The following is a 21,127-nucleotide window of genomic DNA, read 5'->3' as shown; positions in this document are numbered from 1 at the left end:
GATGGGCTTGTCCTCATCAATGGGGGTATCTCCCTCTATGTCAACTCCAACTGAATAACAGAGGTGACAGATGAGATGAGGAAAGGCTAATCTTGCCAAAGTGGAGGTCTTGTCCGCCACCTTGTAGAGTTCTTGGGCTATAACCTCATGAACTTCTATTTCTTCTCCAATCATGATGCCATGGATCATGATGGCCCGGTCTATGGTAACTTCGGACCGGTTGCTAGTGGGAATGATTGAGCGTTGTATGAACTCTAACCATCCTCTAGCCACGGGCTTGAGGTCATGCCTTCTCAATTGAACCAGCTTTCCTCTTGAATCTTGCTTCCATTGTGCGCCCTCTTCACAGATGGTTGTGAGGACTTGGTCCAACCTTTGATCAAAGTTGACCCTTCTAGTGTAAGGATGCTCATCTCCTTGCATCATAGGCAAGTTGAACGCCACCCTCACACTCTCCGGACTAAAATCCAAGTATTTCCCCCGAACCATAGTGAGATAATTCTTTGGATTCGGGTTCACACTTTGGTCATGGTTCTTGGTGATCCATGCATTGGCATAGAACTCTTGAACCATCAAGATTCCGACTTGTTGAATGGGGTTGGTAAGCACTTCCCAACCTCTTCTTCGGATCTCATGGCGGATCTCCGGGTATTCACCCTTTTTGAGTGAAAAGGGGACTTCGGGGATCACCTTCTTCAAGGCCACAACTTCATAGAAGTGGACTTGATGCACCCTTGAGAGGAATCTATCCATCTCCCATGACTCGGAGGTGGAAGCTTTTGCCTTCCCTTTCCTCTTTTTAGAGGTTTCTCCGGCCTTGGATGCCATAAATGGTTATGAAAAAGCAACGCTTTTACCACACCAAACTTAAAATGTTTGCTCGTCCTCGAGCCAAAGAAGAAAGAAGAGAGTAGAAGAAGAAGAAATGAGGAAGAGGGGGAAGGTGGTGTGTTCGGCCAAGAAGGGAAAGAAGGGGTGTTTAGGTTGTGTGAAAATGAAGGGTTGAAGAAGGGTATATATAGGAGAGAGGGGGGTAATGGTTCGGCCATGATGGGTGGGTTTGGGAGGGAAAGTGGTTTGAATTTGAAGGGTGAGGTTGGTGGGGATTTATGAAGGATGGATGTGAGTGGTGAAGAGAAAGATGGGATTTGATAGGTGAAGGGTTTTTGGGGAAGAGGTATTGAGGTGATTGGTGAATGGGGAAGAAGAGAGAGAGTGATGGTGGGGTCCTGTGGGTCCACAGATCCTGTGGTGTCAAGGAAAAGTCATCCCTGCACCAAATGTTGCTCAAAATCACGTTTTGAGCTATTTCTGGCGTTAAACGCCGGGCTGGTGCCCATTCCTGGCGTTTAACGCCAGGTTGTTGCCCTTTACTGGCGTTTAATGCCAGTCTGGTGCCCCTTTCTGGCGTTAAACGCCCAGAATGGTGCCAGACTGGGCGTTAAACGCCCAACTGCTAGGCTTACTGGCGTTTAAACGCCAGCAGCTTCTTCCTCCAGGGTGTGCTGTTTTTCTTCCTGTCTTTCATTCTGTTTTTGCTTTTTTCATTGTTTTTGTGACTTCTTATGATCATCAACCTACAAAAAAGATAAAATAACAAAAGAAAATAGTTAGCTATAAAACATTGGGTTGCCTCCCAACAAGCGCTTCTTTAATGTCATTAGCTTGATAGAGGACTCTCATGGAGCCTCAGAAATACTCAGAACCGTGTTGGAACCTCCCAACACCAAACTTAGAGTTTGAATGTGGGGGTTCAACACCAAACTTAGAGTTTGGTTGTGGCCTCCCAACACCAAACTTAGAGTTTGACTGTGGGGGCTCTGCTTGGCTCTGTTTTGAGAGAAGCTCTTCATGCTTCCTCTCCATGATGATAGAGGGATGTTCTTGGGCCTTAAACACCAAGGATTCTTCATTCACTTGAATGATCAACTCTCCTCTATCAACATCAATCACAGCCTTTGCTGTGGCTAGGAAGGGTCTGCCAAGGATGATGGATTCATCCATGCACTTCCCAGTCTCTAGGACTATGAAATCAGTAGGGATGTAATGGTCTTCAATCTTCACCAAAACATTCTCTACAAGTCCATGGGCTTGTTTTCTTGAGTTGTCTGCCATCTCTAATGAGATTCTTGCAGCTTGCACCTTAAAGATCCCTAATTTCTCCATTACAGAGAGGGGCATGAGGTTTACACTTGACCCTAAGTCACACAAGGCCTTCTTGAAGGTCATGGTGCCTATGGTACAAGGTATAGAAAACTTCCCAGGATCCTGCCTCTTTTGAGGCAGTTTCTGCCTAGACAAGTCATCCAGTTCTTTGGTGAGCAAGGGAGGTTCATCCTCCCAAGTCTCATTTCCAAATAACTTGTCATTCAGTTTCATGATTGCTCCAAGGTATTTAGCAACTTGCTCTTCAGTGACATACTCATCCTCTTCAGAGGAAGAATACTCATCAGAGCTCATGAATGGCAGAAGTAAGTCCAATGGAATCTCTATGGTCTCATTTTGAGCCTCAGATTCCCATTGTTCCTCATTGAGGAACTCAGAGGAGATTGGTACACGCCCACTGAGGTCTTCCTCAGTGGCGTCCTCCTCCTCTCTTTCCTCTCCATATTCGGCCATGTCTATGGCTTTGCACTCTCCTTTTGGATTTTCTTCTGTATTACTTGGGAGAGTGCTAGGAGGGAGTTCAGTAACTTTCTTGCTCAGCTGACCCACTTGTCCTTCCAAATTTCTGATGGAGGACCTTGTTTCATTCATAAAACTTTGAGTGGTCTTTATTAGATCAGAGACCATTGTTGCTAAGTCAGAAGTATTCTGCTTAGAACTCTCTGTCTGTTGCTGAGAAGATGATGGAAAAGGTTTGCTATTGCTAAACCTGTTTCTTCCACCATTATTGTTATTGAAACCTTGTTGAGGTCTCTCTTGATTCTTCCATGAGAAATTGGGGTGATTTCTCCATGAAAAATTGTAGGTGTTTCCATAGGGTTCTCCTAGGTAATTCACCTCTTCCATTGAAGGGTTCTCAGGATCATAGGCTTCTTCCTCAGATGAAGCATCCTTAGTACTGCTTGGTGCATTTTGCATTCCAGACAGACTTTGAGAAATCAAATTGACTTGTTGAGTCAATATCTTGTTCTGAGCCAATATGGCATTCAGAGTGTCAATCTCAAGAACTCCTTTCTTCTGACTAGTCCCATTGTTCACAGGATTTCTTTCAGAAGTGTACATGAATTGATTATTTGCAACCATTTCAATCAATTCTTGAGCTTCTGCAGGCGTCTTCTTCAGATGAAGAGATCCTCCAGCAGAGCTATCCAAAGACATCTTGGATAGTTCCGAGAGACCATCATAGAAAATACCTATGATGCTCCATTCAGAAAGCATGTCTGAAGGACATCTTCTATTAATTGTTTGTATCTTTCCCAAGCTTCATAGAGGGATTCTCCATCCTTCTGTCTGAAGGTTTGGACTTCCACTCTAAGCTTACTCCATCTTTGTGGTGGAAAGAACTTTTCCAAGAAGGCATTGACTAGCTTTTCCCAAGAGTCCAGGCTTTCTTTAGGTTGAGAATCCAACCATATTCTAGCTCTGTCTCTTACAGCAAAAGGGAATAGCATCAGTCTGTAGACCTCAGGGTTAACCCCATTAGTCTTGACTGTGTCACAGATTTGCAAGAATTCAGCTAAGAACTGATGAGGATCTTCCATTGGAAGTCCATGGAACTTACAATTCTGTTGCATTAGAGAAACTAATTGAGGCTTAAGCTCAAAGTTGTTTGCTCCAATGGCAGGGATAGAGATGCTTCTCCCATAGAAATCAGGAGTAGGTGCAGTGAAGTCACCCAGCACCTTCCTTGCATTGTTGGCATTGTTGTTGTTTTTGGCTGCCATGTGTTCTTCTTCCTTGAAGAATTCGGTCAGGTCCTCAACAGAGGGTTGTGCTTTAGCTTCTCTTAGCTTTCTTTTCAAGGTCCTTTCAGGTTCAGGATCAGCTTCAACAAGAATGCCTTTGTCTCTGCTCCTGCTCATATGAAAGAGGAGAGAAAAAGAAAATATGGAATCCTCTATGTCACAGTATAGAGATTCCTTGAGGTGTCAGAGGAAAAGAGAAATAGTAAGAAGAAGGAGAAGAAGAATTCGAACTTTAATTAGATAAGGTTCGAATTGTGCATTAAGAAGGAGTAGTACTCCATAAATAGAAGGATGTGGGAAGGAGGGAAGAGAATTTTCGAAAATTCATTTAAAAGATTTTGAAAACATTTTGAAAATTTGATTGATGATTTTCGAAAATTAAAAGTGAAAAAGAAATCAAGTGATTTTTGAAAAAGATTTTGAAATTAGAAATTAAAAGGATTTGATTGAAAACTATTTTGAAAAAGATGTGATTAAAAAGATTTGATTGAAAAGTTATGGTTTTAAAAAATGTGATTGAGAAGATATGATTTGAAAACAATTTGAAAAGATGTGATTTTAAAAAAATTGATGACTTGCCTAACAAGAAAAGATATGATTTAAACATAAAACCTTCCTTAATAGAAAAGGCAAAAAATGTTCAATCAAATCATTAATTGTTAGTAAGTATCTTTGAAAAAGGAAAGAAATTGATTTTGAAAACATTTGATTGAAAAGATATGATTTGAAAAAGATTTGGTTTTGAAAAACTTTGAAAACTTGAAAAAAAATTGATTTGAAAAACAAAATCTTCCCCCTAGCACCATCCTGGCGTTAAACGCCCAGAATGGTATACATTCTGGCGTTTAACGCCCAAAATGCTACCTCTTTGGGCATTAAACGCCCAACCAGGTACCCTGGCTGGCGTTTAAACGCCAGTCTGCCTTCTTCACTGGGCATTTTTGAATGCTCAGCTTTTTCTGTATACTTCCTCTGCAGTATGTTCTGAATCTTCAATTCTTTGTTTTATTGACTTGAAAAGACACAAATTAAAAAATATTTTTGGATTTTTAATAATCAAAATGCAACAAGAATCAAATAACAATGCATGCAAGACACCAAACTTAGCAGTTTGTGTACTACTGACACTATATGAGACACAGAAACACTCAAGCCAAAAGAATTCAAAGATCAAAACAAAGAAATACATGCATGGATTCGAAAAATATAACAAAAACGTGCATTTGACACCAAACTTAAGATGAGACACTAGACTTAAGCAAGAAACATCAAATATTTTTGGTTTTTTTGTGATTTTGTAATTTTTTTGTGTTTTTCGAAAATTAAGTGGAAAAAGGTATCAAAATTCTTAATGAGAATTCCAGGAATCAGTGCAATGCTAGTCTAAGACTCCGGTCCAGGAATTAGACATGGCTTCACAGCCAGCCAAGCTTTCAAAGAAAGCTTCGGTCCAAAACACTAGACATGACCAAAGGTCAGCCAAGCCTTAGCAGATCACTGCTCCAAAAGCAAAATTGATGAAAATCAACAAGCTCTTGTGGTGATAAGTTGAAACCTCGGTCCAATCAGATTAGACATGGCTTCTCAGCCAGCCAGATTTCAACAAATCATGGTGAAACTCTAGAATTCATCTTCAAGAATTTCGAAAAAAATAAATACCTAATCTAAGCAACAAGATGAACCGTCAGTTGTCCAAACTAGAACAATCCCAGGCATTGTTACCAAAAGCTTGCTCAAAACTTGAACAATCCCCGGCAACGGCGCCAAAAACTTGGTGCAGTTGCCGGATTTTGGCACTGACGTTACCGGACAAAGAGCTTGCTCAAAACATGAACAATCCCCGGCAACGGCGCCAAAAACTTGGTGCGCGAAATTGTGAACAATACTTTTTCACAACTCTCATAATCCCCGGTAATGGCTCCAAAAAACTTGGTAGCTCAATACCATGGCATTACACAACTTCGCACAACTAACCAGCAAGTGCACTGGGTCGTCCAAGTAATACCTTACGTGAGTAAGGGTCGATCCCACGGAGATTGTTAGCATTGAAGCAAGCTATGGTCATCTTGTAAATCTCAGTCAGGCAAACTCAAATATATATGATGATGAACGAAAATAATATAAAAGATAAAGATAGTGATACTTATGTATATCATTGGTGTAAGAGCTTCAGACAAGTGTATGAAGATGCCTTCCCTTCCGTCTCTCTGCTTTCCTACTGCCTTCATCCAATCCTTTCTTACTCCTTTCCATGGCAAGCTCGTGTAGGGTTTCACTGTTGTCAGCAGCTACCTCCCATCCGCGCAGTGAAAGCTAATGCACGCACTCTGTCACAGTACTGCCAATCACCGGTTTGGTTCCCTCCCCTACCGGAATAGAATCACTCTTTTGCGTCTGTCACTAACGCCCAGTAGGTTACAGGTTTGAAGCACATCACAGTCATTCAATCATTGAATCCTACTCAGAATACCACAGACAAGGTTAGACCTTCTGGATTCTCTTGAATGCTGCCATCAAGTCCTGCCTATACCACGAAGACTCTGATCTCACGGAATGGTTGGCTCGTTTGTCAGGCGAGCACTCGGTTGTCAGGCGATCAACCATGCATCGTGCAACCAGGAATCCAAGAGATATTCACTAAGCCTCAGATGCTTGTAGAACAAGAATGGTTGTCAGTCACCTTGTTCATGAGTGAGAATGGTGATGGGCGTCAATCATCACCTTCATCATGTTGAAGAACAAGTGATATCTTGGATAAAGAACAAGCGGAATTGAATGGAAGAACAATAGTAATTGCATTAATACTCGAGGTACAGCAAAGCTCCACACCTTAATCTATGGTGTGTAGAAACTCCACCGTTGAAAATACATAAGAACAGGGTCTAGGCATGGCCGAATGGCCAGCCTCCCAAAGGTCTTAAGATAGCATAAAACTAAGATAGCTACCCAAAAGTCTCTCTAAATACAATAGTAAAAGGTCCTACTTATAGAAAACTAGTACATAGATGAGTAAATGACATAAAAATCCACTTCCGGGCCCACTTGGTGTGTGCTTGGGCTGAGCAATGAAGCTTTTTCGTGTAGAGACTCTCCTTGGAGTTAAACGCCAGCTTTAGTGCCAGTTTGGGCGTTTAACTCCCAATTAGGTGCCAGTTCCGGCGTTTAACGCTGGAATTTCTTGAGGTGACTTTGAACGCCGGTTTGGGCCATCAAATCTTGGGCAAAGTATGGACTATTATATATTGCTGGAAAGCCCAGGATGTCTACTTTCCAACGCGGTTGAGAGCGCGCCAATTGGGCTTCTGTAGCTCCAGAAAATCCACTTCGAGTGCAGGGAGGTCAGAATCCAACAGCATCTGCAGTCCTTTTGAGTCTCTGGATCAGATTTTTGCTCAGGTCCCTCAATTTCAGCCAGAAAATACCTGAAATCACAGAAAAACACACAAACTCATAGTGAAGTCCAGAAAAGTGAATTTTAATTAAAAACTAATAAAAATATAATAAAAACTAACTAAATCATAACAAAAACATACTAAAAACAATGCCAAAAAGTATACAAATTATCCGCTCATCAGTCAGCAAACCAAGGGGTCTCTTGTATCATCATCAATTGCTCATCTAGGAAGCTTTCATTCACTGCAAGATGGTGTGCTCCTTCTTCCTCTTGTAGGATCCTTGAAAGGTGGTCAACAACTTTGTTCTCTGCTCTACTCCTATCCTTAATTTTGATGTCAAACTCTTGGAGTAGCAGGATCCATCTTATTAGCCTTGGCTTGGACTCTTGTTTTGTAAGCAAGTATTTGAGTGTTGCATGATCAGTGAATACAATTACTTTAGAACCATGAGATATGATCTAAATTTATCAAAAGCAAAGACAATGGCAAGTAATTCCTTCTCTGTAGTGGTGTAGTTCCTTTGATTTTCATTAAGGACCTTGCTGGCATAATAAATGACATGCAACAATTTATCCTTCCTTTGTCCTAAAACAGCACCCATAGCAAAATCTGATGCATCACACATTAACTCAAAGGGTAGATCCCAACATGGTGGTACTATGATAGGTGCAGAGGAAAGTTTGTTCTTAAGCTCCTCAAAGGCTAACATGCATTTATTATAAAAAACAAAAGGCACATTAGAGACAAGTAGGTTGCTCAATGGCTTGGCAACCTTAGAGAAGTCTCTAATAAACCTCATATAGAAACCAGCGTGTCCCAAAAAGCTTTTAATTTCTTTGACATTGCAAGGTGGAGGTAACTTTTCAATCACCTCTACCTTTGCCTTGTCTACTTCTATGCCCTTCTTTGAGATTTTATGACCAAGGATCACTCCTTCTGTAACCATGAAATGGCATTTTTCCTAGTTTAAAACAAGGTTGGTCTCTTGGCATCTCTTTAGCACCAAGGCTAAGTGATGCAAGCAATCAAAAGATGTGTTACCAAATACAGAGAAGTCATCCATAAACACCTCAATGAACCTCTCAATCATGTCCAAAAATATGGAGAGCATGCACCTTTGGAATGTTGCAGGTGCATTGCACAGTCCAAAGGGCACCCTCCTGTAAGCAAAAACACCATATGGACAAGTAAATGAAGTTTTCTCCTGGTCCTTTGGGTCTACAACTATTTGGTTGTAACCCGAATAACTGTCAAGAAAGCAGTAGTATTCATGTCCAGCCAGCCTCTCGAGCATTTGGTCCATGAATGGTAGGGGGAAGTGGTCCTTCCTGGTGGCTTCATTAAGCTTCCTGTAGTCGATGCACATGCGCCAACCGGTCACTGTTCTTGTTGGTATCAGCTCATTCTTCTCATTTGGTACAACAGTGATTCCTCCTTTTTTTGGAACTACTTGTACCGGGCTCACCCAAGGGCTGTCTGAGATGGGGTTGATCACCCCAGCTTGCCACAACTTCAACACTTCCTTCTGGACTACCTCATTCATGGTTGGATTCAACCTTCTTTGTTGTTGCCTTGAGGGCTTGGCACCCTCCTCAAGTAGGATCTTGTGCATTGATAAACCACTATTTTATGGTTTACAATGTGATTAATTGTGTGGTTTTATCATGGTCTTTACCCACTTATTCATATAATTAGCCTGCATTTATATTTCCTTCCTAAAATTATTACATGATTGAAAACATGCTTCTTTGGTCTTAATTTAGATAATCTTAATCCTCTCTTATTACCATTCGATGCCTTGATCTGTATGTTAAGTGTTTCAGGCTTTATAGGGCATGAATGAGTGAGAGATTGGGAAGGAAGCTTGCAAAAATGGAAGGAACACAAGAAATTGAGGAGATGACCAGCGAGAAGTGACGCGTACGCGTCAGTGACGCGACCGCGCGAAAGAAAGGAATTCGCAGTGATGCGGCTGCATGCCTGATGCGACCGCGCGGATTGGAAGCTGCACGAATGACGCGAAAGTGTGGACGACGCGCACGCGTGGTACGAGAAATGCTAAGTGACGCGAACGCGTGGACGACGCGGACGCGTGACGTACGCGATCTGCAGAATTACAAAAGTCGCTGTCAGAGATTCTGGGCCGCATTTCAACCCAATTTTCGGCCCAGAAACACAGATTAAAGTCAGGGAACATGCAGAGACTCAGCTGGCTTTCATAATTCACAATTTTAGTTTGAGATGTAGTTTTTAAAGAGAGAGGTTCTCTCCTCTCTCTTAGGATTAAGATTTGGATTAGGATTTACATTAGGATTAGGATTTCATCTTTTGAGTTCCAGGTTTATTATTCCTTTTATTTATTTTTCCAATTTAATTTATGAACTCTTTCATGCTAAAGTTAAATTTATGTTTAAACGTAGTTTGATTGCCTTCTTCTATTTATGTTATTGATGCTTTTAATTTAATTTAGATTTTATTCCCTTTTGGCTTTGGTTGATTAATTGGTAACTCTTGAGTTGTCAAAGAAATTTTTGACTGAAAATTGGAATTCTTCAAGAATTAATTCGAGATCTAATAATTCTAATTTTCCCAAGGAAAGACTGTAATTTAGGGATTTGAATCAATTCATCCAATTAACTTACCTTCATAGTTAGAGGTTAACATAGTGGGAGAAAAATCCAATTCTCATCACAATTGATAAGGATAACAGGGATAGGACCTCCAGTTTTCATACCTTGCCAAGAGTTTTATTAGTTATTAATCTATTAATTCCCTGCAATCCCTTTCTCTTGTTCAAAACCTTTTCAACCCCCAAAAACACTATTTTGCATAACCAATAATAATTCATACTTCCCTGCAATTCCTTGAGAAGACGACCCGAGGTTTAAATACTTTGGTTATCAATTTATTTAGGGGTTTGTTACTTGTGACAACCAAACCTTTTGTAAGAAAGGTTGATTGCTTGGTTTAGTAACTATACTTACAACGAGAGTTTACTATAACTTCTAAACCATCAACCTTCAGTTCTTCAAAATGGCGCCGTTGCCGGGGAATTGCAAACGTGTGCCTTATTATTAGTTATTGTAAATATTTAAAAAAAATTTCAGATTTCTTTTTAAAATTTTTATCTTATGTTGTCTTATATTTCAAAATTCAATTATTTTTTTAAAATCATCTCTTTTTCAAAATATTTTCTTTTTGTTAGTTTTTATTTTTATTTTTTCTCACTACTATGAACTCTCACCCCTTTGGCTATGAGTCTGGTTACAATTATGTTGCAGGTAGAGGATATTATAATGAGAACAGGCATCAAGGTTGGAACAATCAAAGATGGGAGGAGCCATAAGGATTTGATCAACCCTCATGGCAACAACCACCTCCAACGGACTATCAACAACCATTCTGTGATGCATATCAAGGCAATGGCTATGGTGAGCACTCTTTTGACTATCAACAACCACCACCATACGTCTATGAACCCCCTCCTCAACATAGCTTTGGACCACCATACTCACAAGTCCCTTTTCACCATTCACTTCCATATGACCCTAACCCTCAACCACCATACCAACCACCTTATGAGCCATATGAACCATATATAGAACCACCCCGATTCCAACCCAATTACTCCCAAGAACCACCACCTCAATATTTGCCATCTCCATATCCATCAATCCAAGAGCCTTATGGTCCTACTTTTGATACCCAAGCGGAACAAGAATCACAGGCTCGCCTCAAGGAATCAATAGATCAATTTTATGTAACCCTTCATCAACTGGAGCAAGCGATAAATCAATTAGCTTCGCAACGTTCGGACATTCAAGGAACCCCATGGCTTCATGTGGACAATCTAATGAAGAACGTAGCATGAAGGAAACATTAGAAACTCTGGTGGACAGTAAGGAGCATGAATTTGTACTGGAACAAGTGAAGGAAGCCGGAATTATTGAAGAAGAAGACATGGTTGAAGACTTAGGAGATGCTGAACCTCCATGGGAATGTCAAGATATAGAGCTTCCTTCCAAGGCGATTGAAATTGATGCTGATGATGGTGTACAACCTCCAAGGCATATCATATTTGAACACTTGGAAGAGGTTGATCAAGATATGGAAATTAAAGAAGAAGAAGCACAACCTCCCATGCCCTTGGTAATTAATGAAGAAGAGTTTGAATTAGAAGAAAGCTACCAAGAGGAAGAAGTTGAAATCAAAGAAGTTTGCAAAGAGGTGGAAGTTGCCAAAGAGCACAAGGGAGTGGAGCTTGAAATCACCTTGCCAAAGTTATTGGAGACCCCTCCCCCTAAGTTGCCATCATCCTTCACAACATTCAAGTGGGTAAGATTCATATCCCTTAGCTTTCTAATCCCACTTGAATATGGGCTACTGGAGACGGATGGTCAACTTAAAACTCTTTGTGGCATTAAGAGTAAGAGGAAGATGGTCAGTGGTAAGATCTGTCCTGCAAGGTTCATTATGGTTGGAAACTCAAAATTTAAACGCAAAGGTTGGTATAGAGCTCAGCTGAATGGGTCTAGGAAGTTGTTCGGCTGCTTCAGTGAGAATTCAGACTGCTAGCCACCCAGATGGAACAATATTGCTCAACAAGAAGACGAGTGCAAAAGCAAGGTTTGGGACCCCAGAATTCAATCTAGAAATCAATACTCTTGGGGCCTTGTAACTTGCTTTAACTTACTTGAAGGCTTTCTGCGCCTAGTTTGGGATCCCGGAGGCTACCGGAATTCTAAACACTGGTGGAGATTCCTGGATCAGTACAAGCACAAGCCACCATAACAAGGAGCTCACCAGAATATCCAATATAAGGACTTTAACTAAAAGTGCTAGGCGGGAGACAACCTACCATGATATGATCGTCCCTTTTCAGTTTTAATTCTAATATGTTTTGTTTTTTTTTTTTGAATTTTTATTGAACCTGGAATCATACATAGAATTCATATTAAGCATTGCACTCTGCATACTGCATAATAAAAAAAATTTACGCACGCGATGCGTAAGCGTCGCCGACGCGTCCTCGTCGTATGTGCATTCGGGAGAAAATAAATTGAACAGAGAGTCACGCGAAAGTGTGGCTGGAGGCGTGCCTTTGGCACAATTTGACCGACGCGACCGCGTCGCTGACGCGTCTGCGTCATGTGGGAAAATTGCCTCCCACGCGTCCACGTCACCCACGCGGCCACGTGCTTTGGAATTCGACGTAAATTGGGTGCACGACTGAAAGTTGTGCTAGAGTGGTGATGGATCGGTGCTGAACGCACAAATTCTTCCCACGCAGACGCATGGCTTACGCGTCCGCGTCATATCCTTCGAATGGCCACTCACCCGAACGCGTCACCCACGCGTTCGCGTCACCCAAAATTTGGCAAAAATAAAAATTCGAACAGAGAGTTGTGCGAGCTCGAGGCTGCCCTCGCGCCAGTAGCATAACCTAAGTCACGCGTCCGCGTGACCGACACGATGGCATCGATTAATTTAAGCACAAGTCGCGCGACTGCGTCCCTCTCGCGTACGCGTCGCTTGCGCCGCTTGCGCCGCACAACTTTTCCAAAGCATCCAAATATCTTATCTTTTCTTCCCTATATCTAATTCTTTTCTTCCTTTCTTATTTCTTTTCTTCTTTCTTCTTCCTTTTCTTACTTTCTTCTTCTTATTCCTCCTCACTTCCATTTAATTCATTTGCATAGTTTCATTCATTGCATTATTTTCATTGGTGTTAGAAATTTATTTATTTTGCTTGTGGGTTATTCAAAGAATTGTTTGACAATTATATATTATTTTTATAGGGTTTCTTGCATGTTCAATTTATCACTTTCAATAACTTATTTACCATGCATGCTATGTGTTTGTGAAAAAGCCCGTATGGTATGACGCACTACTTTTCTTTTATCCTACTTTCATGCCTGTTTTTCTCAAAACCCTTTTTATATTTTATTAATTATTTATAATTGTCATTACAAACAGTTTATTAGTTTGAAAGGCTTGGTAATCCAACTTGGACATTGAATGCTTGATCTATGCTACTCATGCCTTTACCAGCATGCCAATAAACATCTTGCATTTAATTGTCATTACATGCACTTGATATATTTCCATTGATGACTTTTCCCATGTAGTCATGACCATGTGTTAACGTCATTCTTCTTTACTGTGCACTGATTACCACCTTTCATGTTCTCTTCCTTGCTGGAACCCCTAGCTTTACTTGTTACTTTCCTTTTCCCCTTTCAGGATGTCCACTAAGAAGGGTAAAGAGAGAAAGCTACTCCCAAACCACCGGCAAGGAAAGGAACCAAAAGTGCCCCAGTTGAGGAACCACAACCCCCATCGACCTGCACATCTCAGCATGCACCGAGGACGGTGCAATCTTTAAGTGTGGGGAGGTCGATACCGATCTCCACGGGTTAGTTAGTCCCTTCTCAACACCAATGTTAATTTGTTAATTGTTGCATTTGCATGTTTGTTTGATTTTGTGCATTTAGTTACTACTTGGTTGAAGTAATATTTTCTTTTTCAAGAAATTTTTATAGTATTTCAATAATTTAAATTGAAAAATTTTTTGTTAAATTTGTTTGAAGTTTTATTTGGAACATAGGTAAAAGCTATAACACACAACCTGTAAGATTTGAGCTTAATTGTATGATTACATTATTTAACCATAATATTTTATTCTTGTGTGTTTTCTTCTCTATAATTGCAATCTTTGCTTTGTTTCATTCTATACGTCCATTATTTAGTATATTTACATGCTTGCATATGATTGAGGCCATTGTTTGATTCTAGCTCACCATTCCCAAATTAGCCTACCTTTTACATCACCCTTGTTAGCCCCCTTGAGCTTTTAATCCCCTATTGTTTTATAACCACATTACTAGCCTTAAGTAGAAAAACAAAATAAAAATCCCAAGTTGAATCCTTGGTTAGCTTAAGATAGAAATTGTGTAATTGTTTAAGTGTGGGGAAACTTTTTGGGAATACGGATGATAGAAACAAGGTAGAAAGTAAAAAGAATAAAGATATCTCAAAATAAAAAAAAATTTGGGAAGCATGCTCATGTGAAATCAAAGTAATTAAATTACCATGTGCATATAAAAAAATTCACTATTTAAATAAAGGGGATACAAAAGAATTCCCCAAATGCAAAATAAAGCAATGCACATGAGACAAAATTCAAAAATAAGTTTGATACATGAGCATGTAATACAAAAGTGGGAAATTTTGGGTAGCTAGGTAAAGAATTTTAAATTTTATAAAGTATGTATATGTTAGGTGAGATCTTAGACTAATCAAGGATTCACTCTGTTAGCTCACTTAGCCTTATATGTACATCCTTACCTTTACCTCAGTCCCATTACAATCCCGAAAAGACCTCATGATGTTTGCATTGGTATACTAAATATTTGTTGATTGGTTAGATGAAGAACAAAGTTTAGAAAGCATGATTAGAGAAGAATAGAGTGATTGACCCTAGACACTTGAGAGATTAGAGTGATATACACTACCAGTGAGGGTTCAATGCTTAATTCTATGTTCCCTGCTTTCATTAGCTATCTTCTTACAAGTTTATTTGCTTGTTATTGTGTAATTTGAATTAGTGGAATTTAATTCATATTTGTCTTGAAGAACTTATTTACTTTTAACCAAGTAGGTAGAAACATTTTGCATATAGTTGCATTCACATTCATAGGTTGCATTGCATGAGTCTTGCCTTTCCCTATTCATTTATTTGGTCTCCTTGAGTTTAGCATGAGGACATGCTAATGTTTAAGTGTAGGAAGGTTCATAAACCACTATTTTATGGTTTACAATGTGTTTAATTGTGTGGTTTTATCATGGTGTTTACCCACTTATTCATATAATTAGCATGCATTTATATTTCCTTCCTAAAATTATTACATGATTGAAAACATGCTTCTTTGGTCTTAATTTAGATAATCTTAATCTTCTCTTATTACCATTCGATGTCTTGATCTGTATGTTAAGTGTTTCAGGCTTTATAGGGCATGAATAAGTGAGAGATTGGGAAGGAAGCTTGCAAAAATGGAAGGAACACAAGAAATTGAGGAGATGACCAGCGAGAAGTGACGCGTACGCGTCAGCGATGCGACCGCGCGGGAGAAAAGAATTCGCAGTGACGCGGCCGAATGCCTGACGCGACCGCGCGGATTGGAAGCTGCACGAATGATGCGAAAGCGTGGACGACGCACACGCGTGTTACGAGAAATGCTAAGTGACGCGAACGCGTGGACGACGCGGACGCGTGACGTGCGCGATCTGCAGAATTACAAAAGTCGCTGTCAGAGATTCTGGGCCGCATTTCAACCCAGATTTCGGCCCAGAAACACAGATTAAAGTCAGGGAAGATGCAGAGACTCAGCTGGCTTTCATAATTCACAATTTTAGTTTGAGATGTAGTTTTTTAAGAGAGAGGTTCTCTCCTCTCTCTTAGGATTAAGATTAGGATTAGGATTTACATTAGGATTAGGATTTCATCTTCTGAGTTCCAGGTTTATTATTCCTTTTATTTATTTTTCCAATTTAATTTATGAACTCTTTCATGCTAAAGTTGAATTTATGTTTAAACGTAGTTTGATTGCCTTCTTCTATTTATGTTATTGATGCTTTTAATTTAATTTAGATTTTATTCTCTTTTGGCTTTGGTTGATTAATTGGTAACTCTTGAGTTGTCAAACTCATTGTTGACTGAAAATTGGAATTCTTCAAGAATTAATTCGAGATCCAATAATTCTAACTTTTCCCAAGGAAAGACTGGAATTTAAGGATTTGAATCAATTCATCCACTTAACTTACCTTCATAGTTAGAGGTTAACATAGTGGGAGAAAAATCCAATTCTCATCACAATTGATAAGGATAACAAGGATAGGACCTCCAGTTTTCATACCTTGCCAAGAATTTTATTAGTTATTAATCTATTAATTCCCTGCAATCCCTTTCTCTTGTTCAAAACCTTTTCAACCCCCAAAAACACTATTTTGCATAACCAATAATAATTCATACTTCCCTGCAATTCCTTGAGAAGACGAGCCGAGGTTTAAATACTTCGGTTATCAATTTATTTAGGGGTTTGTTACTTGTGACAACCAAAACTTTTGTAAGAAAGGTTGATTGCTTGGTTTAGTAACTATACTTACAACGAGAGTTTACTATAACTTCTAAACCATTAATCTTCAGTTCTTCATTCATACACATTGAAGGGCTGATCCCTTTTAAGTCTGTGAGTGTCCAGCCTATAGCATTCTTGTGTTGTTTTAGCACTTGGATGAGCTCATCTTCTTTCTCCTTGCTCAAGCTTGAGTTGATGATCACTGGGTAGGTGCTGTTGTCACCTAGACAGGCATATTTCAAGCTTGGAGGTAGGGTTTTTAGCTCTAGTTTTGGTGCCTCTTCTTCATTGTTATCTTTGTGGTTTGTCATGATTGAACTTTCCATGGTTCCTTGTGGTGGTTCTTCACGTGGTGCTTGTTGCTCCAATTCCATACTTCCTTCATATTGCTCTTCTTCCAAAACTCGTTGGACTATTTGTTCTATGGTGTCCACCATCATGCATTTTCCTATTGCTTCCTTGGGATAACTCATTGCCTTGAAGACATTGAAGACCATCTTTTCCTCATGTAATCTCAATACTAGTTCTCCTTTTTGCACATCAATGATGGCTCCAGCAGTAGCTAGGAATGGCCTTCCTAGGGTAATTGAAGTGTTTGCCTCTTCTTCCATATCCAGCACAACAAAGTCAGCTGGGAAGATGAATTCTCCCACCTTCACCAATAAATCTTCCACCACTCCATGTGGAAACTTGAATGTTCTGTCAGCTAGTTGGAGTGCCATTCTTGTTGGTTTGGCTTCCTCAATTCTCATCCTTCTCATCATGTTCAATGATATGAGATTGATGCTAGCTCCCAAGTCACACAAAGCCTTTTCAATAGTGATATTCCCTATGAAGCAGGGGATTTGGAAACTCCATGGGTCCTTCATTTCTGGGAGAGTTTCTTTTGTATAATGGCACTACATTCCTCAGTTAGGACTACAATCTCCTTTTCTCCCCAGTTTCTTTTTCTTGTCATGAGCTCCTTCAAGAACTTTGCGTAGAGGGGCATTTGCTCCAATGCTTCAGTAAATGGTATGTTGATTTGGAGCTTTTTGAAGATTTCTAAAAATCTAGAGAACTGTTTGTCCTTCCCATCCTACCTTAGCCTTTGTGGGTATGGTGCCTTTGGCACATAAGGCTTCAAGATTGGCTTTGGTGAAGACGGGCTAGGGGCCTCTTCTTTCTTCCTGTTTTCAGGCTTTTCTGCAACTTCTTTTCCGTGGTTTTTCTGGTTTTGGGTGGCTTCTTCTATCACTTTTCCACTTCTAAGTGTGATGGCCTTGCATTCCCCTCTTGGGTTGGCCATGGTGTAACTGGGAAATGTGTGTGTAGGCATTGGGATTTGTTTGGATAAGAACCCCACTTGTGCTTCCAGCTTTGAGATTGCTGCACCTTGGTTCTTTAAATTTGACCTGTATTCTTCTTGGTTGGCATCTATCTTCTTTTCAGCTTGTGCTTGCCTTTCCAAGAGGGTGGAAATGACTCCTGTGAGCTGTGATGATAGCTGTGCTATTGCGGCCTCCACTCTCTCAAAGTTACCCTTGATTTCACACGGTTGTGAGGTTGGGGTTAGTGTGTCATGATGGTGGTGTGTTTGCTGGTTGGAAGGATATGATGTGTGAGATGGATTGTGGTAACGTCTGTTGTTATTTGACTGATGGTTGGATTTGTGATTTTGGTTGTGATTTTGTTGGTTCCCCCATCTAAAATTTGGGTGGTTTTTCCATCCTGGGTTATATGTCTTAGAGTTAGGGTCATATGGTGGTTGAGAGGGGTTATGCACATAGTTTGCTTGCTCACATTCAACTTCTGATTCATTTTCTTCTTGGGATAGTGCTTGAGCTTGGACAACTGCAACTTGATTATTTTCTATTTTCTTGGTTAAGGCTACCAATTGTGCTGCAATTGCCTTGTTTTGTGACAACAGGGCATCCATAGAATTGAGTTCCAGCACCCCCTTCTTTTGGCCTCTTTCTGAAGCATAGAAGTAGTCATTCTCTGCTACAATTTCAATGACATCTATAGCTTCCTCAATGGTCTTCTTCTTGTTGAGTGAACCCCCTGAAGAGTGGTCCACGGCCTTCTTCAATTCATAGGTTAATCCTTCATAGAAAGTGTGGAGCTGCACCCACTCATTAAACATATCCGGTGGGCATTTCATTGTTAGATCTTTGAACCTCTCCCAAGCCTCATAGAGTGTTTCACCATCTAGCAGTCTGAAGGTTTGCACCTCAGCTCTTAGCCTGTTGATCCTCTGTGGAGGGTAAAATCTCGCTAGAAACTTGTTCACAACATCCTCCCATGTGGTTAGGCTCTTCTTGGGGAATAATTCTAACCACTTTGTTACCTTATCTCTGAGTGAGAAAGGGAACATAAGTAGTTTGTAGGTGTCAGGGTGTACACCATTGGACTTTACAGTATCGCATATCCTCAAGAATGTGTTGAGATGTTGATTTGGATCTTCTTGAGCATCTCCTCCATATGAGCAGTTATTTTGGACTAGTGTGATGAGTTGAGGTTTCAACTCAAAGTTATTGGCATGGATTGTTGGCTTGAGGATGCTGTTGCCACAGTTTCCTAGAGTTGGGTTGATATAGGAGCCTAAGACTCTCCTCTGTTGCCCAGCTTGATTTTCAGCTCCTCCTCCAACATCTTCGTGCACTTCGTCTTCCATGGTGGTTGTTAGATTTTCTTCTACTGGTTCTTCTCCAACTATACCCTTGCCTCTAGCCTCCCTTCTCAATCTAAGGAAGGTTCTCTCAGATTCACTATCAAAAGAGGATGAAGTCTCTCCTCTTCTACCTGTCATACAGTTAACACACAGCAAGAAAAGAGCAAGTGAAGAAATCTCCTTAGTTAAAATTAGTGGTTAGCTTGAGTGATGTAATTAATCAAACAGTTAGAAGAGTGAAAGTATAAACAATGAATAGCTAAAGAAATCTCATAATTACAAGAAAGAAAAACAGAGATTAGAAATGAATTTAAAGGTTACACTAGGAAATGAATTAAAAAAATAAAAAAAATGCTTAATCTAGCTCTCCAATTGGTTTAATCATTGTCAAATTCAAACCAATCCCTAGCAACGGCGCCATAAAACTTAATGGGCTGAATTCATTACCCTTTCCCAATAATATTGATGAATCCGCTCTTGGCAAGCGCACCAAAATTATCGTCAAGTATTAACCCACAGTGGAGTGGGATCGTATCCACAGAGATTGGTAGATTTGAGCAATTTTAATCAATTGGTGAATTAGTCAAGCTCAACAGAATAAGTTGTGTGTGCAGAATTATAAATGGCAGAAACATAAATGGCAAAAGAAATAAAAGAAAGCGATAAAATGCAGAAATGGAAATAACAAGAATGTAAAGGGGAATGGGATTTTGCCGAATGTAAGTAAATCTATAAAAGAATAGGAGAGATAAGAATGGGGAATTCATTGCGATTAGGAGATATTGGCTCTTTGGATTAATTCCAGCTCATATTCTCTTCAATCATGCAACTCATTGACCTCTTGGCAATCATGATTGATTGAGCCCCAATCCCTTGGTGACTCAATCTCTCAGATCTTGATCAATAGCAAATTTCTTGGTCTAATTGCTCATGAAGAGAGATATTGCTTGGTCCCTGATTATACCACACATCATCATAGATCTAGGTTGAGGGAGGATTGTATGTCACCATATCCAAACACCAAAACCCAGATTCAACTCAAGTGTGAGAAGGGATTTCTAGCATGGTTTCATATTTCCTTTTCCAAGGTTCCCATGAAACCCATTTTACATTCAATCTCTTTTCCAAGTTAATTGAACACTAAGCATGAAAATCGAAATTCCTTCTAGCAAATCAAGGAGAAGATGAAGAGAAGAAGAAATTCACTATCATTAATCCATCAAGTACAATAGAGCTCCCTCTCTCAATGAGAGGGAATTTAGCTACTCATAGCTTAGAGAGAAAGTACAAAAGGTGGAAGAGATGAAGTGTGAAAACTAAAGAAGTAAAATCCCCAAAACTAAACTCTGTGACTTGCTAACCCCTTTTTCCAATACTTCCAAGGGTATTTATACTACTCCTAGATCTAGAAAATAAAAGAAAATTACAAAAGTGAAAAGAAAATTACAATTTGGAGGGAAAAGAAACTCAACAAACGTGATCTTACAGCTGGCCTGTCTCTGGCGTGTCACGCTCTTTCTGTTTTTGATTTGGCATGCCACGCCTCTTCATTCAAGTAGCACGCCGTTCTCTGTTTCACCCCTGGCGTGCCATGCCTTCGAGCCTAAGTGGCACGCCCAGGACATTTTAAAGGGCAAAGTAGCCCGGCGTGCCACGCCTTCGAACCAAAGTGGCACGCCTAGGTCATTTTAAAGGGAAAAGCAACCTGGCATGCCACGCCTGCGAACCAAAGTGGCACACCCAAGGTCACTTCCCTTATCCCTATGCTTCTGGAGATTTGTACCAGCACGGCACGCCCAGGGTCTGGCGTGCCACGCCCTTTTTAAAGCTTCACCCCTTGCCAGCGTGCCATGCCTCATCATCCAAGTGGCACGCCTGAGTTCATTGGCTCCTCTTCTTCCTCTTTGAAAAATACTACCAACGTGCCACACCATGAGACTAGCGTGTCACGCCCTTTATTTGCTTCATCTTCTTGCTGGCGTGCCACGCCTCATCTCCCAAGTGGCACTCCTGAGTTCACTGGCCCTTTAA

At 40.3% G+C, this 21,127-nt stretch overlaps 2 protein-coding genes across 2 annotated transcripts; both read right to left on the bottom strand.

Moving 5' to 3' along the window:
* Window positions 1–12,227: 12,227 nt before the first annotated feature.
* LOC130962985 (uncharacterized) lies at window positions 12,228–17,312 on the bottom strand. Its single transcript, XM_057889133.1, has 2 exons — window positions 16,596–17,312; window positions 12,228–12,236 (listed from the first exon to the last, which is right to left on the bottom strand). The coding sequence occupies exons 1-2, from the start codon at window positions 17,310–17,312 to the stop codon at window positions 12,228–12,230; spliced, it is 726 nt and encodes a 241-aa protein (XP_057745116.1).
* Window positions 17,313–17,521: 209 nt separating this feature from the next.
* Window positions 17,522–19,234, bottom strand: LOC130962984 (uncharacterized). The gene has a single exon (XM_057889132.1). The coding sequence runs from the start codon at window positions 19,232–19,234 to the stop codon at window positions 17,522–17,524; it is 1,713 nt and encodes a 570-aa protein (XP_057745115.1).
* Window positions 19,235–21,127: the final 1,893 nt, after the last annotated feature.

This window comes from Arachis stenosperma, chromosome 2, assembly GCF_014773155.1.
Source record: "Arachis stenosperma cultivar V10309 chromosome 2, arast.V10309.gnm1.PFL2, whole genome shotgun sequence".
Taxonomy (NCBI): domain Eukaryota; kingdom Viridiplantae; phylum Streptophyta; class Magnoliopsida; order Fabales; family Fabaceae; genus Arachis; species Arachis stenosperma.
This window is presented reverse-complemented; position numbering and strand designations above follow the sequence as displayed.

Excerpts from the sequence above, each read along its gene's own strand:
- LOC130962984 (XM_057889132.1), bottom strand. The coding sequence starts at position 19,234 with ATGACAGGTAGAAGAGGAGAGACTTCATCCTCTTTTGATAGTGAATCT.
- LOC130962985 (XM_057889133.1), bottom strand. The coding sequence starts at position 17,312 with ATGAAGGACCCATGGAGTTTCCAAATCCCCTGCTTCATAGGGAATATC.